We start from the raw sequence: 19607 nt of genomic DNA, 5'->3' as shown, positions 1-19607 counted from the left end.
GGCGAGCAGGAATCCCAACATTGACTTTTTATAATAGCATTAGTGTAGTCTGCAGCAATGTACCATAATTAATAGATATCGATTATAGTTCATATGAAAGCCACAGAGATTTTTCAGGTTGATGAAGAGCAGTGATGCAGCAGAGGAGGAGTTAATGCAGCTTGTCCAACGGCAGAAAGGAAGAGGTTAAATGTGTGTAAGGTCCCACCATGAGCAGAAGTCCTGTGATATGATAATGTGGCAGATACTCATTGTGTTGAACTGGACCCGACTGTCTCACAGATTGATATGTCTGACAGGAACACAAACATAGGAGTGAAGAGACGGACAGAGGTGCTGACCCGTTCTGCAGGACTGACAGCGCTGGAGTCATGGAGGGTGGAGATGATCTGTCCATCCATCTATAGATCTCATACCTTTTTTCTTTTTTATCTATCTAATATTTTCATTCCATCCTATCTACCTTTCTCATATATTATCTATCTCCACTAAAGCGCCCCATGTGGACGAAGAGCAGGACTGAGCAGATGCAGAACATCTTACTTCTGTTTCATTATCTACTTATTGCAGATCATCACTCACCGAGGGCAATGACGCGATCATCTGCCTGTGAATGATCGTCGACTCTGACAACTTCGTTCCAAAGTCTGCGCAGATGAACTGACAACACAACAAGAGTCAATATCAAGACAATTAAAAAAAACCAAAAGATCGGGAGGGTTATTCTAAATACATAAGGCACGAGAAGAGAGCCACCTGGTGGCCATAGTGCCATCAAAAATAGTAAGACACACAAAGCAGAGAATATGTGACACCTGGTCTGTGCCTGAGTGATGGTGGCAGGTGCACTTTAATTCTCCTACTTCTTTTAAGTAGGTCACATTTGCTTAGAAACGATCCCACGAGCTGAGATGCAAATACAGATCCTTAATGCCGGCCCTTTAATTTAATAAAAGGGCTCAGCCCATAAAAACAGGATTTTTGGTTGCTTACCGTAAAATCTGTTTCTTGAAGCCTCCATTGGGGGACACAGGAACCATGGGTGTATGCTGCTGCCACTAGGAGGCTGACACTATGCAAATAAAAAAGTTAGCTCCTCCTCTGCAGTGTACACCCCACCGACTGGCATTATACTCTTCAGTTAGTGAGAAAGCAGTAGGAGAAAAGAACAAGGTTGAAAAACCATAACCACAAACTTGAGAACTGTAAACGTGAGAACAGTCATAAAACAGATAACAGAAACATTGGGAGGGAGCTGTGTCCCCCAATGGAGGCTTCAAGAAACAGATTTTACGGTAAGCAACCAAAAATCCTGTTTTCTTTATCGCCTCTCATTGGGGGACACAGGAACCATGGGACGTCCCAAAGCAGTCCCACGGGTGGGAAAGACAGACTTCCATCAGGTCAGAGGACTCACCACTGCCGCCTGCAAGATCCTTCTGCCTAGGCCGGCGTCCGCCGAAGCGTAGGTATGGACCTTGTAAAATTTGGCGAACGTGTGGATGGAAGACCAAGTTGCCGCTTTGCAAAGCTGTAAGGCGGAAGCCCTGTGGTGCACCGCCCAGGAGGCGCCGACTGCCCGGGTAGAGTGAGCCTTAATCCCAGGAGGGGGCACTCTGTTCTTGACCCGGTAAGCCTCCAAAATTGCCAATCTGATCCAGCGAGCAATAGTCGCTTTAGAAGCCGGTTGGCCTCTGCGCGTGCCATCAGGAATGACGAAAAAGGAATCCGTCTTCCGGAAAGTGGACGTTCTGTCCAGATAGATCCTCACTGCCCTGACGAGGTCCAGCTTGTTCAATGATCGCTCCAGAGGATGAGTCGGAACTGGACAAAAGGAAGGTAGAACGATGTCCTCGTTGAGGTGGAAGGTGGAAACCACCTTAGGAAGAAAGGAAGGTGGGAGCCGGAAGACCACCTTGTCCTGGTGAATGACCAAAAACGGAGGGCGGCAAGACAGGGCCGCCAACTCGGAAACGCGGCGAATAGACGTGATGGCCACAAGAAAGGTCACCTTCCAAGATAGAACTGATAGAGGAATCTCCCTAAGAGGTTCAAAGGGGGAAACCCTCAGAACGTCCAGTACCAGGTTTAAGTCCCATGCCTCCACAGGGGCCCTGTACGGCGGGACAGCATGGGCTACCCCTTGAAAGAAGGTCTTAACTTGTGGCCGAGAGGCCAAGGTCTTCTGAAAGAGGATGGAAAGCGCAGAGACCTGACCCTTCAGGGAGCTAAGCGCCAGGCCCGAATCCAGTCCTGCCTGAAGGAAGGCCAAAAGAGAAGGCAGGGAAAAAACCATAGGCGGAACGCGGTTGGACTCGCACCAACGGAAGTAAGCCTTCCAGGTGCGGTAGTAAATCCTGGAAGACGAAGGCTTCCGAGCCTGAATCATAGTGTGAATCACCCGGTCCGAGAGGCCGGACGCTCTTAAAACCGCGGTCTCAACAGCCACGCCGTTAAACTGAGCGACCGAGAATTCGGGTGGCAGATCGGACCCTGGGACAGCAGATCGGGCCTGTCTGGAAGGCGCCAGGGAGCGTCCGCGAGAAGGTTGACGAGCTCCGCGAACCAAGCTCTCCTGGGCCAATCCGGGGCGATCAGGATGACCGGCACCCCTTCCGCTTTGATTTTCTTCAACAGCTTGGGAAGTAATGGAAGGGGTGGGAACAGGTAGGGCAGCTCGAACTGTGACCAAGGAATGGCCAGAGCATCGACGTCCACTGCGAGAGGATCGCGGGACCTGGAGACGAACTGCGGAACCTTCCTGTTGATTCGAGACGCCGTGAGATCCACATCCGGAGTCCCCCATCGAAGGCAAATCTGATGGAAGACCTCCGGATGCAAGGACCATTCCCCTGCCGCGAGGCCCTCGCGGCTGAGGAAGTCGGCGGCCCAGTTGTCCACGCCGGGGATATGCACCGCGGATATCACCGGAACCGTTGCCTCTGCCCAAAGGAGGATCTTGGATACCTCGGCAAGGGCCAAGGAGCTCCGGGTCCCCCCCTGATGGTTGACATACGCCACAGCCGTGGCGTTGTCCGTCTGGATCCGGACTGGAAGGCCCCTGAGGATCCTTTCCCAGTGGCGGAGGGACAGAAAGATGGCCCGAATCTCGAGGACATTGATTGGCAGAGTTGACTCCTGCAACGACCAACGGCCCTGAACCGTCAGGTGGCGAAAAACCGCACCCCAGCCGATCAGGCTGGCGTCCGTTGTCACCACCTGCCAGTGAACTGGAAGGAAGGACCTGCCCTGGGAGATGAGAGGTGACATCAGCCACCAGTTGAGGGACCGCTTGACCCGAGAAGAGAGCCTGATCGGCCGATCCAGGGAGAAGACAGACCTGTCCCACTGAGACAGAATGGCTTGCTGAAGGGGTCGCGAATGAAATTGGGCGAAGGGAATCGCTTCCAAGGTAGCCACCATCCTCCCCAAAACCTTCATGGCCGATCGGAGGGAGGGAGGCCGAGGACCCTGGAGCAAGCGTATGTCCCGACAAAGAGTGGATCTCTTGTCCTTGGGAAGGAAGACTCTGCTCTGACGAGTGTCGAAAAGCATGCCCAGAAAGATGATGCGCTGAGAAGGGATAAGGCAGGACTTCTTCCGGTTGACCAGCCACCCGAAACGGGCTAAGGTGTCGAGAACAATGGACAGGCTTTCGTGGGCCTGAGCAAAGGACGGAGCCTTGATGAGAATGTCGTCTAGGTATGGAAATAGGACCAGGCCTCTGACTCTCAATATTGCCATCAGCGCCGCCATGATCTTCGTGAACACCCTTGGAGCGGTTGCGAGACCGAACGGCAGGGCGACGAATTGAAAGTGTTCCTGTTGTACTGCGAAGCGCAGGAAACGGTGATGTCCGGGAAATACCGGGACATGGAGGTAGGCGTCCTGGATATCTATTGAGCATAGAAATTCCTGGGCCTCCATGGAAGCAATTACTGAACGAAGGGATTCCATCCTGAAGTGTCTCAGGCGAACTCTCCTGTTCAGCCATTTGAGGTCCAGAATGGGGCGAACCTTGCCGTCTTTTTTCGGTACCACAAAAAGGTTCGAGTAGAAACCCGTGAACCGTTCTTTCTCTGGGACGGGAACGATTACCCCGGATTTGAGCAGAGAAGCGATGGCTGCGAAGAAGCCCGGAACTAGAGCGGGATCTCTTGGAGGACGGGATTGGAAGAAACGATCCCTGGGTCGGGAGGCGAACTCTATCTTGTATCCCGAGGATACAACTTCCCTGACCCATGCGTCCTCCACTGCGGAAATCCAGACGTCCCTGAAGAAGAGAAGACGGCCGCCCAACCTGGGAGGTGGGCTGGGGTCTTGCCGAGAGTCATGCCGAGGTGGATCTTCCAGTCCTGGGCCTGGAGGATCTACCCTGGGAATAGCGAGGACGCCAGGACAGAGTGGGCCTAAAGGACACCGCCTTCTTCTCCTGACGTGCCTGTGGCCTCTGTTGCTGCTGGGAAAAGGAGTTTGACGCAGCGAAGCGACGAAAGGGCCGAAAAGAGCGAAACTGCCGTCTAGGAGGAGGGCGACGAGGCTTAGCCTGGGGGAGAAGAGAACTTGTACCCCCGGTGGCGTCCTTAATGATTTGATCCAGCTGGGAACCAAAGAGACGAGAGCCCTGGAAGGGCAGACTAGTGAGGGACTTTTTAGAAGATAAATCCGCCTGCCAGGCCTTGAGCCAAACGGTGCGGCGGATGGCAACGGCATTGCTGGAAGCCTGAGCCGCACAAGACGCGACATCCAGGGAGGCAGAGACCAGGTATTCACCGGCGTGGGAAATCTGGTTGGCAAGCTCCGCTAGTTGCATGGGAGGCGCCCCGTCCAGGATACCTCGACGGAGTTCTTTGGCCCATTTGGAGATGGATTTAGAAACCCAAGTGGAAGCAAAAGCTGGGCATATGGCCGCTGCAGCTGCTTCAAAAGCTGACTTCGCAAAGGATTCTATAGCCCTATCATTAGAGTCCTTCAGAGATGCTCCGCCTGACAGAGGAAGCACCGTGTTGGTGGACAGCCTGGACACAGGTGGATCCACCGAGGGAGAGACCGTCCAATTGGCGGTAACTTCTGGAGAAAAGGGATATAGCACACCCAGGCGTTTTCCCCTCTGAAAACGCCTAGTGGGGTTCTCTCTCTCTCTGGACATGATTTCCTCGAATTCAGGATGAGGAGCAAAAAACTTGGAAGGTGGTTTGGCCCGTCTAAACGAAACCGCCTGATCTGCGGGTTCCGTAGAGGGATCCTTTATGCCACAAGATTGGTTTACTGCCACAATGAGATTCTGGACCATCTCCCTCATGGTGGCGATTTGGTTAGAATCCAGCTCCGAAATATCCTCCGAGGGCGCATCAGAGTGTGCCTCGCCTGACTCAGGGGAGGAGGGTCGAGGAGATGCCGACCGCAGGGGAGGGCCGAGTGGCGAGATGGAGCGCGAAGAGGACTCAGACCGACGTTCCTGTCTGGACCTTTTGTGGCTTATCAAGGAGGGCTCGGGCGGCGGTTCCTGCGACCCGCTGGCCACGGCAGGGGTCTGCAGGGGTAACCGATCCAGCGCGGACACCAGGGTTTGAGATACCCGTGTTAAATCCGCCACCGATTGTGACAGAGAGGCGGCCCAGCCTGGGATGGGGGGGTCAGTCTCGGGCGGAACAGCCGGGGGATCCTGGGCGGTGGGAACAATCGGGTTGCTGCAGGACTGACACAGCGGGGAGGACTGACCTGAGGGAAGTTTGCTGTTACAGGACGAACATGCAAAGTAGGTGACTAGGGCAGAAGATGAAGAAGTCGGAGGACGAGAGCGGCCCCCTTTAGAGTTAGACATTTTGAAGAGGTCCCTGAAGAAAATGCCAGCAGGTTAGGGGACAGTGGGGCAGAGGAGGGTGTCAGTCTGCAGTGCAGAGCTACTCACGGCAGACGAAAAGCCCGGATACCAGGAGCTGCAGGAAGATGCTATGGATCCCCGGCGCAGATGGCGTGCTGCGTCCCCGGACCGAGCGCTCTGCGAAGTTTCCCGGCGCAGGAGCGTGGCAGAATGAAGGAGACTCGTGCCCTAAGCGTCCAGCAGCGGCGTGGAGGAAGGGGCGGAGCCAGACGAGATGGCGCCGGTGGGAGGAGAATGCGGAGTTTGTCGGGCGGGAGAAAGCCCGCCCGATGATACCGGAAGTGGGCGAGCGCGTCACCGGAAGTAGGCCCCGGGGAAAGCCGGGGCCTAAATTAGAAGCCGGTGACCGCCGAAAAGATGGTAATCGGCGGTGCGGCGCAAAAAACAGTGCGGGCGCCGCCCGGCTGATAGGCGCGGCAGCCGCCGCAGGAAAGGGGGGAGCGCCGATGCCGGCGCCGGAAGTAGGCCCGGGAAGAGCCGGGGCCTGTATTAGAAGCCAGCGGCCGCTGGATAGGACCGCGGCCGCGCGTCACCTCCCAAGGTACGGCCGCCGGGGAAAACGGTGCGGCTGCCTGAAGGGGGCCGCGCCACAAAGATTAAAAGGATGCGGCCGCAGGTAAGGCAGTGCGACTGCCTGTGAAAACGCGGCCGCGGTGGAAAACTGCGGGAAGGAATGGGGCCTAAGTGTCACCCAGATCGGTGGGTCTCCGAAAAAGGTGCGGCCGCAGGTGGAGAAGTGTGGCCGTAGAAATAGCAGTGCGGCTGCCAGTAAGGCACCGCGCTGCTCAAAAGAAAAACTGCGCAGGAAACGTAGAAGTGGAAGGTATTAGACGTCCGTGTAGGTGGTGACGGACGTCCTCGTCTCCTCCGACCGACAGGCTCTGGTGGGCGAGTGGGTGGGGGACGGAGCCAGGACCGGACTTCTGAGCACGCTTCTGTGCCAGGATCTTGGTCCTGCTGTGGGATCTATGAGGATACGGGGTGGCAGTACACGCCGTACTCATAGTCCATAATGTGGGAGTACAGGTGTGACTGCTCACCCTGTATCCCTCCGGAAACCTGAAAAGGAACGACGCACATTGAGGTAGATAAGGGTCTAATGAAAGACCCGTGTCCACCTCCTACTGACACTAAGCTAAACTGAAGAGTATAATGCCAGTCGGTGGGGTGTACACTGCAGAGGAGGAGCTAACTTTTTTATTTGCATAGTGTCAGCCTCCTAGTGGCAGCAGCATACACCCATGGTTCCTGTGTCCCCCAATGAGAGGCGATAAAGAAAGAGCGTCTGCTGGGGGGAGCTGCTGATGGAATGGTCCATTTATTTCTCACTGTAATTACATCTCCTCCTCACACGTGCAGTCAGGGGAAGCGTTTCATACCTGCACAAGCAGAAGGAGGTTGGTGTCTGGCAGGGGAGACTTTAATTTCAAGGCTTGTAGTAGGTCCAGGATCACGCTGCGGGTCAGGTAGTACTTGTCCCGTTCCTGCAATTCAAGATGGCCCCGTAAAAATGTAAAGTGCCTGTCCCTCCTTACCATGAGCTCAGGCCTTACAGGTAGGAGGTTTGTAGAGCTTTGGTCCTTCAACCAAGTAATACCAAAATGGCCTCTTGATCAGGGTCTAGAGGGCACAAAGGGGGCATCATTCATTTGTAAGTGGCACGGAGACATCATCCGCCTCCATCAAAGGCAGAAACAACAAATGGAACCATATTCAGGGCCCCTGGACAACAGGACAGACTCGCATAACCGCAAAGATCGGTCATACTGCCCTGCACAATCCCACACAAGGCCGTGAATCATCGAGATGAAGCCCCCTGTATGCCAAACTCCGATCAATACCATTGATCAGCTGCTGCATTAACATAATTTCCAATTAGTGAAGCCGGCTGTAAAGTCGCTGACCCTCACAGGTCGCTCATTGATCTCGCTTTTTCTTAATTGACTTCTTGAATATTTCACAATCACCGGCTCGCTGCCGTTTTTGCACTCAAGCACAAATCCTGAAGATGGATCCGTACAGAATGGAAGCTGTATGGAGAAAGACTGTCGGGGAAATTGTAGCAAGGATATGCACAGAATAGGTGGTAGCTGCTGCTACTCCCACCTGAGGCCAGATGGGGGGTCTTATGCTCCATGTTTAATTGGAGTCTTGTATGTGCGCTGATGCTTTATTCATTACCTAGCAGACTCGCGGAGACCGTAGCAATGGAGACTCAATGCACGACGGCCGATCTCCAGTGATGGGACCCCAGTGATCAGATGCTTATCACCTCTCCTGCGTTTAGTTGTGGCAGGAGAGAACTGAGCACTGATTACACCACATGGGTCTGACCGCCTTCATACACAGGCTTGCTGACTGTTTCTGATAACAACAAGCAGTACATTTATAGATGAATTATATTGATTACTGCCACCCACCTTGGTGAACGCTCGGTAACAAAGCCCACAGAGCTCGACGAGGTACGCCAAGGTGAACAGCCCGTTTTGAATGACGAAACTCAGCAACTTGGAGAACGGCTCTAGCAGACTCTGTAATAGGGAGATAATGATGTTTTCACAAGGAGTCCAATCAATGCCTCATACTTCCATAAAGATGTGAGACGAGCAGGGTGGACTGCACTTACTCTGGTGGCGTTATATGTCGGGATCTTCAGAAGACAAATCATTATCCGAAGACTGGAATCTAAGGAACACTGGCAGCAAAAACAGTCATAAGATTAGTCAGAATCTGAGAGGTCAACATGAATATGTAGGAATCCAGCCACAGGACAGAATGTGGTGACCAATTTACTCAAAATCCAGGAATCTGGCCACATAACCGTCCACAAAGGACACGTTCTGACGTGGGCCATCTGGTGGCCATAGGCGGTACTGCAATATGCAATGTAAACCGTTGAGGATAGAAAATGTCTTTACCTTTAGTGGAAGGACAGAAGGCAATTTTGTGAAAAAGGTTTGGAACTGATTGCAGATGGTGGTCCACAGATTACTAGGGGAATCCATAGGCAAGGCTTCCACGAATGTGGCAATATTTTCCAAGCACCTCAACATCGTACCACCAGCCGGTAAATTTTTCTTGTTATTCAACCCCTGAAAAGGAATAGGACTCCAACAGTGATCATTGCCCTGTCTTTGTGCATTGCAAGGGGTAGCAAATTTTCACATTTTTGGAATAAACCAACTAATGCTAAATTCTATTATTTAAGCTCTGTGTATTTCTTGGGGAGGGGAGGCATTGCACATTTCCAGCAAGAAAGACCTTTTGCTTTTTTATACTGCACTTTCTCTTATTTTTATATTAACTTTATTACTATTTGTTTTACTCTTTTTAATAAGACCTCAGTGGCCTAATTTTTTTTTAAATTAATTATATACAGTAACTTTCTATTTCATTATTTTACCTCAAACTCTTATTTTTTATTGCATTTTTAAAATTACTTATTTGTTGTTATCAATGTATAATTTGTACATCTTTCAGGGTTTTCCTTAATGTAAGCTTAGCTGTTTGAATTTAGTTTATTTTCATTTAAACTTGCAAGTAATAATTGTCAGTTACCTATAAGACCTGTGGTTTTCACTTTCACTAGTAATTTTTTTGTATAAATCAGGTTTATTGATCAAAGCAAAAAAAATAAAGGTAAACGGTACAACCAAGTAAATCAGCAGGATACTAGGCAATGGTTACAAGTTACCGTAATCAAGTGATACGTTGTGACATCACCATAAATCTTGCAATTTAACATTCTGGTAGATAATATTACTGGTTATATTGGTATTATAAAGTATTAAAAATAAAGAACAACAGGAATAGTTGATAACCATTACTAAATCTCTTTACGATTATTCGAGAATCACAATGTTCATTCAAACTCAAAACAAACAAAGAAAGTAAGATAAAGAAGAGGAAGGGGATAGAGAGAAGAGGAGAGGAATGGCTGGAGGTGTGGAATATGCTGGAAAGAAGTGTGGCTGTCATCCCGTTCCAGCAGCCAGGGCGCGGACTGAAAAATGGTTCAGTTTTCTTTAACGAGGGCGAGCCACGTAATACGTCAGGTTCTAGAAATCCAGAGGTCTAGATCAGGGGTTTCCCTAAAAGCAATCCAGGGAGCCCATGTATTGTAAGTTTTGTCTACATTGCCTGGAGACTGATTTATCAACTGCTCCATTCTATAAATGTCATTGAGTTCTGCCACAAACTCCGCACGTGAAGGAAATTTTTCTTGTTTCCAAAAGCGTGGAATTAGCGGTAAGAAAGTGTCTTGAGGATGCCCCTCTTAAATCGAGAAATCGACAAATCACATAGGGACAATAATGCTAGGCTTGCTGAGGGTTGGATCTGTGTGATGGACATCTTATTATGAAGTTCAAAGACGGCCAACCACAAGTTATTTATGCGGGGGCAATCCCACCAAATATGCATATAAGAGCCTATCTCTTTTAAGCATCTCCAACAGGTGTCAGGAGTCGTGGGGAACACCGCATGCACCATGGAGGGACATCTATACCATAAATAAATAAATAAATAAATCTTTATTTTTATATAGCGCTAACATATTCCGCAGCGCTTTACAGTCTTGTTAGAATCTTATAGCTCCTCTCCTGTGACACCGCGCATAATGACGATCTAAACGTGAAGAGAAGAATTTTTTCTCTGTCTTCAGGTGATAAGGGCCTTCCCAAATCACCCACCTATTTTGAGAAGAACATTGGCGAACCTCGCAGCGGAGCCCTCCTCCCCTGAAAGATTTTATATAGCAGTGAGACAGTATGGTCCGGAGGGTTTGTTGATGTGCAAAGCATCTCAAAAGGAGTTAGCGGCCTGCCAATATTGGTTTGTTTAGAAATCGCGTAAATAAAACTCTGGAGCCTATGCCATTTTTCTAAATCTAAGTTGAATTTTTGCAGAGCCTAAAATTAGCCTAAAATAATTTAGATGTCTTGCCTGTAATTTTAATGCCCAAGTAGGTGAGGAAGTCAAAACGCCATTTGAATGGAAAGGTCGTCCTTAATTGGTCGACCAAGGGGAGTTGTAATGAAATGTTTAAGATTTCGGATTTGTGAGAGTTTATTTTAAAATTACTTAGAAGGCCAAATTTGTGCAGTTCCGAAATGATGTTTGGTAGGCTCATAGATGGAGATGTGATATATAGAAGGATATCATCTGCAAAAAGTGCTAACTTATGTTCTTCAGAACGTAATTTTATACCTTTAATTGAGGGGTTATTTCTTCACTAGTAATTTTTAATATATTTTAGCATTGTTGTATGTGTGTACATTACATGATGTTCCTCTAAATTATAATATTTTGCCAACAGGCCCAGGCTGGGGTAATAAAGAAATAAAATCGCAATCGCTGATTGGTTGCAGCGGTCGTGTGAATCCTCCTCAGAATGAGACTAGAGGACACTATAGTAAAAGCAGAGTCTGGGTGGTGAGTATAGGATGTTTTTTATTATCCCACTGACCATTGGCAATTACCTTTAAAGTATGGGGGCACCCTTAATATATTAACTGTGAGAGCCTCCGCTGCAGATTTTGCATTTGATTGCACATCGGGGCTGCCGCTCTCTGACCGTCACTTACCTCCAGTAGTTGGCTTAAGGCGGCAAAAGAGCTGAGCTCACTGAAGTCCATCAGAGAAGCTGCTAATGTGCGTAAGAAGCTGCCGTCTGTAGAACAGAGAATAGGAGAGTGTCGGCGAGTGTCGCGATAATGGCGATGAACGATGAGTGCGCTCTGATCCCTCACCTTTGATATTGCTCTGGAACAGCTGTGAAAAGATACCATTGGGAGCCAGCTGATGGAAAACACAGCGCAGGAACTGCTTGGCCACCCCTGCCACGTTCCCCGGGATCATCATACTGTGGACGAAGCACAGATGGACAATGAGATCACTATCAAGTTTAGAAGGAAAATGTTTTAATTTTTTCATGTATTTTTATATGTTTGTTCTTTGCATGTATCTGAGTTCCATTTTAAATTATGTATGTGTGCCTTCAGTAGCCTCTGTGTTGCCTTACATATCCCTGGCTGCTGAATGAGTTAACTGAGAACCCATCAGCGAACTTCTGCTGACATCGTTTGTAACTTGTTCATCTGTCATTTTTTGAGCTTCTCTCAGCTGATTTATGAGCACAAGTTGAATATGCAGGGAAACAAAGTGCCTGAGCAAAAATTTTAATGAAACCCAACTGCATGTATTTAAGACAAATAAATTGTCCCCAAAAGGTGGACAAACTCTTTAAGAGCCGGTTGCATACTGTTAATACCTTGCACCCAATAATAAAGGCGGTATGCAGTGAACTTCTGAGCTCCCCAAAGTGATGAGGGTCTTGTGTCTTTAATTTGAATGGAGCAATGTTTACAGGCGTCTGTGGCACTCATGGGGCGAGATAACCGCAATGAGTTGCAGATCATTAGGAGACAAGTACAAGTCTCCTCTCCTGACACTGACGTAATCATGGAGGTGAGTTACCGCCGCTTTTTAGTTGCCTTTTGTCACCCGGGTTAGAGATTGCTTTGTTGTCTCGGCTGCCAGTGACATTTACATCTACAAATCTTTCACTGTGACTTAATTAAAAGGATGAAATCATTGTTCTCATTAGTGTGAAACTCTACCGGGAGCCATTAATTATTGTTTTGTCATGTGACGTCCATAGCAAATCATAGTGCAGTAACAGAAGCTTTATTGAAGAACGCCGCTTCTGAGCAAAGATCAGCGCAGAAAAAACTAACATGATAGGAACTTTGCTTTACTTCTACGCTATTGAGTTACATGATTATTTCTCCTCCACTCACATCCCAAGCTAATTGCTCATGTCAGCAATGCATTGTGGGAGATGAGAAGACCGTTATAAAGTTAGAACTAAAAACACATGCCTGACAGCAGGGGTGGAGCTAAAACAGGTCACATGTCTGACAGCAGGGATGGAGCTAAAACAGGTCACGTCTTACAGCGGGGATAGAGCTAAAACAGGTCACATGTCTGACAGCGGGGATGGAGCTAAAACAGGTCACATGTCTTACAGCAGGGGTGGCGCTAAAGCATGTCACATGTCTGACAGCGGGGATAGAGCTAAAACAGGTCACATGTCTGACAGCGGGGATGGAGCTAAAACAGGTCACATGTCTTACAGCAGGGGTGGAGCTAAAGCATGTCACATGTCTGACAGCGGGGATAGAGCTAAAACAGGTCACATGTCTGACAGCGGGGATGGAGCTAAAACAGGTCACATGTCTTACAGCAGGGGTGGCGCTAAAGCATGTCACATGTCTGACAGCGGGGATAGAGCTAAAACAGGTCACATGTCTGACAGCGGGGATGGAGCTAAAACAGGTCACATGTCTTACAGCAGGGGTGGCGCTAAAGCATGTCACATGTCTGACAGCGGGGATAGAGCTAAAACAGGTCACATGTCTGACAGCGGGGATGGAGCTAAAACAGGTCACATGTCTTACAGCAGGGGTGGCGCTAAAGCATGTCACATGTCTGACAGCGGGGATAGAGCTAAAACAGGTCACATGTCTTACAGCGGGGATGGAGCTAAAACAGGTCACATGTCTTACAGCAGGGGTGGAGCTAAAGCATGTCACATGTCTGACAGCGGGGATAGAGCTAAAACAGGTCACATGTCTTACAGCGGGGATGGAGCTAAAACAGGTGACATGTCTGATAGCAGGGATGGAGCCAAAACAGGTGACGTCTTACAGCGGGGATAGAGCTAAAACAGGTCACATGTCTGACAGCGGGGATGGAGCTAAAACAGGTGACATGTCTGACAGCAGGGATGGAGCTAAAACAGGTCACATGTCTGACAGCAGGGATGGAGCTAAAACAGGTCACATGTCTGACAGCGGGGATAGAGCTAAAACAGGTCACATGTCTTACAGCGGGGATGGAGCTAAAACAGGTCACATGTCTTACAGCAGGGGTGGAGCTAAAGCATGTCACATGTCTGACAGCAGGGATAGAGCTAAAACAGGTCACATGTCTTACAGCGGGGATAGAGCTAAAACAGGTCACATGTCTTACAGCGGGGATGGAGCTAAAACAGGTCACATGTCTGACAGCGGGGATGGAGCTAAAACAGGTCACATGTCTTACAGCAGGGGTGGCGCTAAAGCATGTCACATGTCTGACAGCGGGGATAGAGCTAAAACAGGTCACATGTCTTACAGCGGGGATGGAGCTAAAACAGGTGACATGTCTGATAGCAGGGATGGAGCTAAAACAGGTGACGTCTTACAGCGGGGATAGAGCTAAAACAGGTCACATGTCTGACAGCGGGGCTGGAGCTAAAACAGGTGACATGTCTGACAGCAGGGATGGAGCTAAAACAGGTCACATGTCTGACAGCAGGGATGGAGCTAAAACAGGTCACATGTCTGACAGCGGGGATAGAGCTAAAACAGGTCACATGTCTTACAGCGGGGATGGAGCTAAAACAGGTCACATGTCTTACAGCAGGGGTGGAGCTAAAGCATGTCACATGTCTGACAGCGGGGATAGAGCTAAAACAGGTCACATGTCTTACAGCGGGGATAGAGCTAAAACAGGTCACATGTCTTACAGCGGGGATGGAGCTAAAACAGGTGACATGTCTGACAGCAGGGATGGAGCTAAAACAGGTGACGTCTTACAGCGGGGATAGAGCTAAAACAGGTCACATGTCTGACAGCGGGGATGGAGCTAAAACAGGTGACATGTCTAACAGCAGGGATGGAGCTAAAACAGGTGACGTCTTACAGCGGGGATAGAGCTAAAACAGGTCACATGTCTGACAGCGGGGATGGAGCTAAAACAGGTCACATGTCTTACAGCAGGGGTGGCGCTAAAGCATGTCACATGTCTGACAGCGGGGATAGAGCTAAAACAGGTCACATGTCTGACAGCGGGGATGGAGCTAAAACAGGTCACATGTCTTACAGCAGGGGTGGAGCTAAAGCATGTCACATGTCTGACAGCGGGGATAGAGCTAAAACAGGTCACATGTCTGACAGCGGGGATGGAGCTAAAACAGGTCACATGTCTTACAGCAGGGGTGGCGCTAAAGCATGTCACATGTCTGACAGCGGGGATAGAGCTAAAACAGGTCACATGTCTGACAGCGGGGATGGAGCTAAAACAGGTCACATGTCTTACAGCAGGGGTGGCGCTAAAGCATGTCACATGTCTGACAGCGGGGATAGAGCTAAAACAGGTCACATGTCTGACAGCGGGGATGGAGCTAAAACAGGTCACATGTCTTACAGCAGGGGTGGCGCTAAAGCATGTCACATGTCTGACAGCGGGGATAGAGCTAAAACAGGTCACATGTCTTACAGCGGGGATGGAGCTAAAACAGGTCACATGTCTTACAGCAGGGGTGGAGCTAAAGCATGTCACATGTCTGACAGCGGGGATAGAGCTAAAACAGGTCACATGTCTTACAGCGGGGATGGAGCTAAAACAGGTGACATGTCTGATAGCAGGGATGGAGCCAAAACAGGTGACGTCTTACAGCGGGGATAGAGCTAAAACAGGTCACATGTCTGACAGCGGGGATGGAGCTAAAACAGGTGACATGTCTGACAGCAGGGATGGAGCTAAAACAGGTCACATGTCTGACAGCAGGGATGGAGCTAAAACAGGTCACATGTCTGACAGCGGGGATAGAGCTAAAACAGGTCACATGTCTTACAGCGGGGATGGAGCTAAAACAGGTCACATGTCTTACAGCAGGGGTGGAGCTAAAGCATGTCACATGTCTGACAGCAGGGATAGAGCTAAAACAGGTCACATGTCTTACAGCGGGGATAGAGCTAAAACAGGTCACATGTCTTACAGCGGGGATGGAGCTAAAACAGGTCACATGTCTGACAGCGGGGATGGAGCTAAAACAGGTCACATGTCTTACAGCAGGGGTGGCGCTAAAGCATGTCACATGTCTGACAGCGGGGATAGAGCTAAAACAGGTCACATGTCTTACAGCGGGGATGGAGCTAAAACAGGTGACATGTCTGATAGCAGGGATGGAGCTAAAACAGGTGACGTCTTACAGCGGGGATAGAGCTAAAACAGGTCACATGTCTGACAGCGGGGCTGGAGCTAAAACAGGTGACATGTCTGACAGCAGGGATGGAGCTAAAACAGGTCACATGTCTGACAGCAGGGATGGAGCTAAAACAGGTCACATGTCTGACAGCGGGGATAGAGCTAAAACAGGTCACATGTCTTACAGCGGGGATGGAGCTAAAACAGGTCACATGTCTTACAGCAGGGGTGGAGCTAAAGCATGTCACATGTCTGACAGCGGGGATAGAGCTAAAACAGGTCACATGTCTTACAGCGGGGATAGAGCTAAAACAGGTCACATGTCTTACAGCGGGGATGGAGCTAAAACAGGTGACATGTCTGACAGCAGGGATGGAGCTAAAACAGGTGACGTCTTACAGCGGGGATAGAGCTAAAACAGGTCACATGTCTGACAGCGGGGATGGAGCTAAAACAGGTGACATGTCTAACAGCAGGGATGGAGCTAAAACAGGTGACGTCTTACAGCGGGGATAGAGCTAAAACAGGTCACATGTCTGACAGCGGGGATGGAGCTAAAACAGGTCACATGTCTTACAGCAGGGGTGGCGCTAAAGCATGTCACATGTCTGACAGCGGGGATAGAGCTAAAACAGGTCACATGTCTTACAGCGGGGATGGAGCTAAAACAGGTCACATGTCTTACAGCAGGGGTGGAGCTAAAGCATGTCACATGTCTGACAGCGGGGATAGAGCTTAAACAGGTCACATGTCTGACAGCAGGGGTGGAGCTAAAACAGGTCACATGTCTGGCAGCAGGGGTGGAGCTAAAACAGGTCACATGTCTGACAGCCGGGGATAGAGCTTAAACAGGTCACATGTCTTACAGTTATAGTTATAAGCTGCCCGCCAATCAGAGGATGGCAGTTGACATCAGCGCACACGTCGCCGGAGAATGACGTCATTGTCATTCGCCGGCGAGTGCGCGCCTGGGCTGCGTTGAAGAAGCATCGCCGCAGGAGTGCAGCCAGGTAAGGAGAAAGTTTTTTTTTTTTTTTAATTGAAAGAGGCAAGCCCGGGGCAGAATGGGAGACATGGGGGCATGATGGAAGACACGGGGGCAGGATGGGAGACACGGAGGGGAACAATGGAGACACAGGAGGAAGAATTGAGATATAGGGGGAAGAATGGAGAAACGGGGAAGTATGGAGACACAGTGGGCAAAATGTTTATACAGGGGGAAGAATAGACACACAGGGGCAGAATGGAGACAAGGGGAAGAATGTAGATACAGGGGGAAGAATGGAGATACAGGGGGAAGAATGTAGACACAGGGGGAAGAATGGAGTTACAGGGGGCAGGATGTAGACACAAGGGGCAGGATGGCAGACACAGGGAGTAGGATGAGAGACACAAGGGGTAGGATGGGAGACAAGGAGGCAGGATGAGAGACACCGGACAGGATGGGAGACACAAGGGGCAGGATGGGAGACACAAGGGGCAGGATGGGAGACATGAGGCAGGATGGGAGACACGGGGGGCAGGATGGGAGACACGGGGATAGGATGGGCGACACAAGGGGCAGGATGGGAGACACAAGGGGCAGGATGGGAGACATGGGGGCACGATGGGAGAGACAGGGAAGGGTGGGAGACACGGGCAGGATGGGAGACACGGCAGCAGGATGGGAGACACGAGGGCGGGATGGGAGACACGGGACAGGATGGGAGAGACGGAGGTTCAGTTAAACTCTATTGTCGTGTGGGCCCAGACCCGCACAGCAATAGTTAAAAGCTGCCAGCCAATCGGAGGATGGCAGCTGACATCAGCCCGCATGTCACCGGCGTATGGAGTCATACGGGGGGAACAATGGAAACACGGGGGAACAATGGATACACAGGGGGAAGAATGGAGAAACAGGGGTAAGTATGGAGACACAGTGGGCAGAATGTTTATACAGGGGGAAGAATGGACACAAAGGGGGCCCAGACCCGCACAGCAATAGTTAAAAGCTGCCAGCCAATCGGAGGATGGCAGCTGACATCAGCCCGCATGTCACCGGCGTATGGAGTCATACGGGGGGAACAATGGAAACACGGGGGAACAATGGATACACAGGGGGAAGAATGGAGAAACAGGGGTAAGAATGGAGATACAGGGGGAGAATGGAGATACAAGGGGGAAGAATGGAGATACAGGGGGAAGAATGGAGATACAAGGGGCAGGATGGAGATACAGGGGGAAGAATGGAGACACAGGGGCAGAAGGGATACACAAGGGGAAGAATGGAGATACAGGGGGAAGAATGGAGATACAAGGGGCAAGATGGAGATACAGGGGGAAGAATGGAGACACAGGGAAGAATGGAGATACAGGGGGAGAATGGAAATACAGGGGGAAGAATGGAGACACAAGGGGAAGAATGGAGATACAGGGGGCAGGATGAAGACACAGGGGGTAGGATGGCAGACAGGGAGCAGGATGGGAGACACAGGGGGCAGGATGGGAGACACGGGGGCAGGATGAGAGGCAGGGGGCAGGATGGGAGACACAAGGGGCAGGATGGGAGACACGTGGGCAGGATGGGAGACACGGGGCAGGATGGGAGACACGGGGGCAGAATGGGAGACACGGGGGCAGGATATGAGACACAAGGGGCAGGATGGGAGACACAGGGCAGGATGAGAGGCACAGGGGAAAAAATGGGAGACACATAGGGCAGGATGGGAGACACAGGGGGCAGGATGGGAGGCACAGAGGGCAGGATGGGAGACACAGGGGGCAGGATGGGAGACACAGGGGGCAGGATGGGAGACAGGGGGCAGGATGAGAGGCAAGGGGCAGGATGGGAGATACGGGGGCAGGATGGGAGACACGGGGGCAGAATGGGAGACACGGGGCAGGATGGGAGACACGGGACAGGATGAGAGACACAAGGGGCAGGATGGAAGACACAAGGGGCAGGATGGGAGACACAAGGGGCAGGATGGGAGACATGGGGGCAGGATGGGAGACATGGGGGCAGGATGGGAGACACGGGGAAGGATGGGAGACACAGGGGGCAGGATGGAGACAGATGGGGCAGGATGGAGACACATGGTGCGTCAGGTAAGAAGAATGTTTTTTTATTTTTATTGAAAGCGGCTAGCTGCAATATTTTTCGACAGCAGGATGGAGACGGGGCAGGATGGAGACACAGGGGGGCAGGATGGAGACACAGGGGGCAGGATAGAGACAGATGGGGCAGGATTATGGGGCAAGATGGAAACAGATAGGGCAGGATGGAGACAGATGATGCAGGATCATGGGGCAGGATGGAGACAGATAGGCAGGATCATGGGGCAGGATGGAAACAGTTGGGGCAGGTTCACGTGACAGATGGGGCAGGATCACGGGACAGATGGAGCAGGATCACAGGACAGATGTGGCAGGATCACGGGACAGATGGGGTAGGAGTAGTGGACAGATGGGGCATGATCACGGAACAGATGGGGCAGGATCACGGGACAGATGGGGCAGGATCGCACATCACATGGGACAGAATGGATACTCATAAGGGCAGGATGGGAGAACATATGAGGGCAGGATGGGAGAACATATGGGGCCAGGATGGGAGAACATATGGGGCCAGGATGGGAGACCATATGGCTGGAGCCAGGAATGAGACAGACGGAGACCAGGATGGGGGATATTATTACCATAAGGGCTA

The 19607-nt window shown here is 50.6% G+C and overlaps 1 protein-coding gene across 1 annotated transcript in view; it reads right to left on the bottom strand.

The window, feature by feature from the left end:
- Nucleotides 1–19607, bottom strand: part of UNC79 (unc-79 homolog, NALCN channel complex subunit) — a 305852-nt gene that overhangs the window by 30018 nt on the left and 256227 nt on the right. The window contains exons 38-44 of the mRNA XM_069737139.1: nucleotides 11635–11747; nucleotides 11470–11555; nucleotides 8803–8976; nucleotides 8511–8579; nucleotides 8305–8415; nucleotides 7264–7368; nucleotides 583–660 (exon numbers count right to left, since the gene is read on the bottom strand). Of these exons, the coding sequence (XP_069593240.1) occupies nucleotides 583–660; nucleotides 7264–7368; nucleotides 8305–8415; nucleotides 8511–8579; nucleotides 8803–8976; nucleotides 11470–11555; nucleotides 11635–11747 (736 nt within the window). The remainder of the gene's footprint in view (nucleotides 1–582; nucleotides 661–7263; nucleotides 7369–8304; nucleotides 8416–8510; nucleotides 8580–8802; nucleotides 8977–11469; nucleotides 11556–11634; nucleotides 11748–19607) is intronic.

This window comes from Ranitomeya imitator, chromosome 1 (assembly GCF_032444005.1).
Source record: "Ranitomeya imitator isolate aRanImi1 chromosome 1, aRanImi1.pri, whole genome shotgun sequence".
Lineage (NCBI taxonomy): Eukaryota > Metazoa > Chordata > Amphibia > Anura > Dendrobatidae > Ranitomeya > Ranitomeya imitator.
This window is presented reverse-complemented; position numbering and strand designations above follow the sequence as displayed.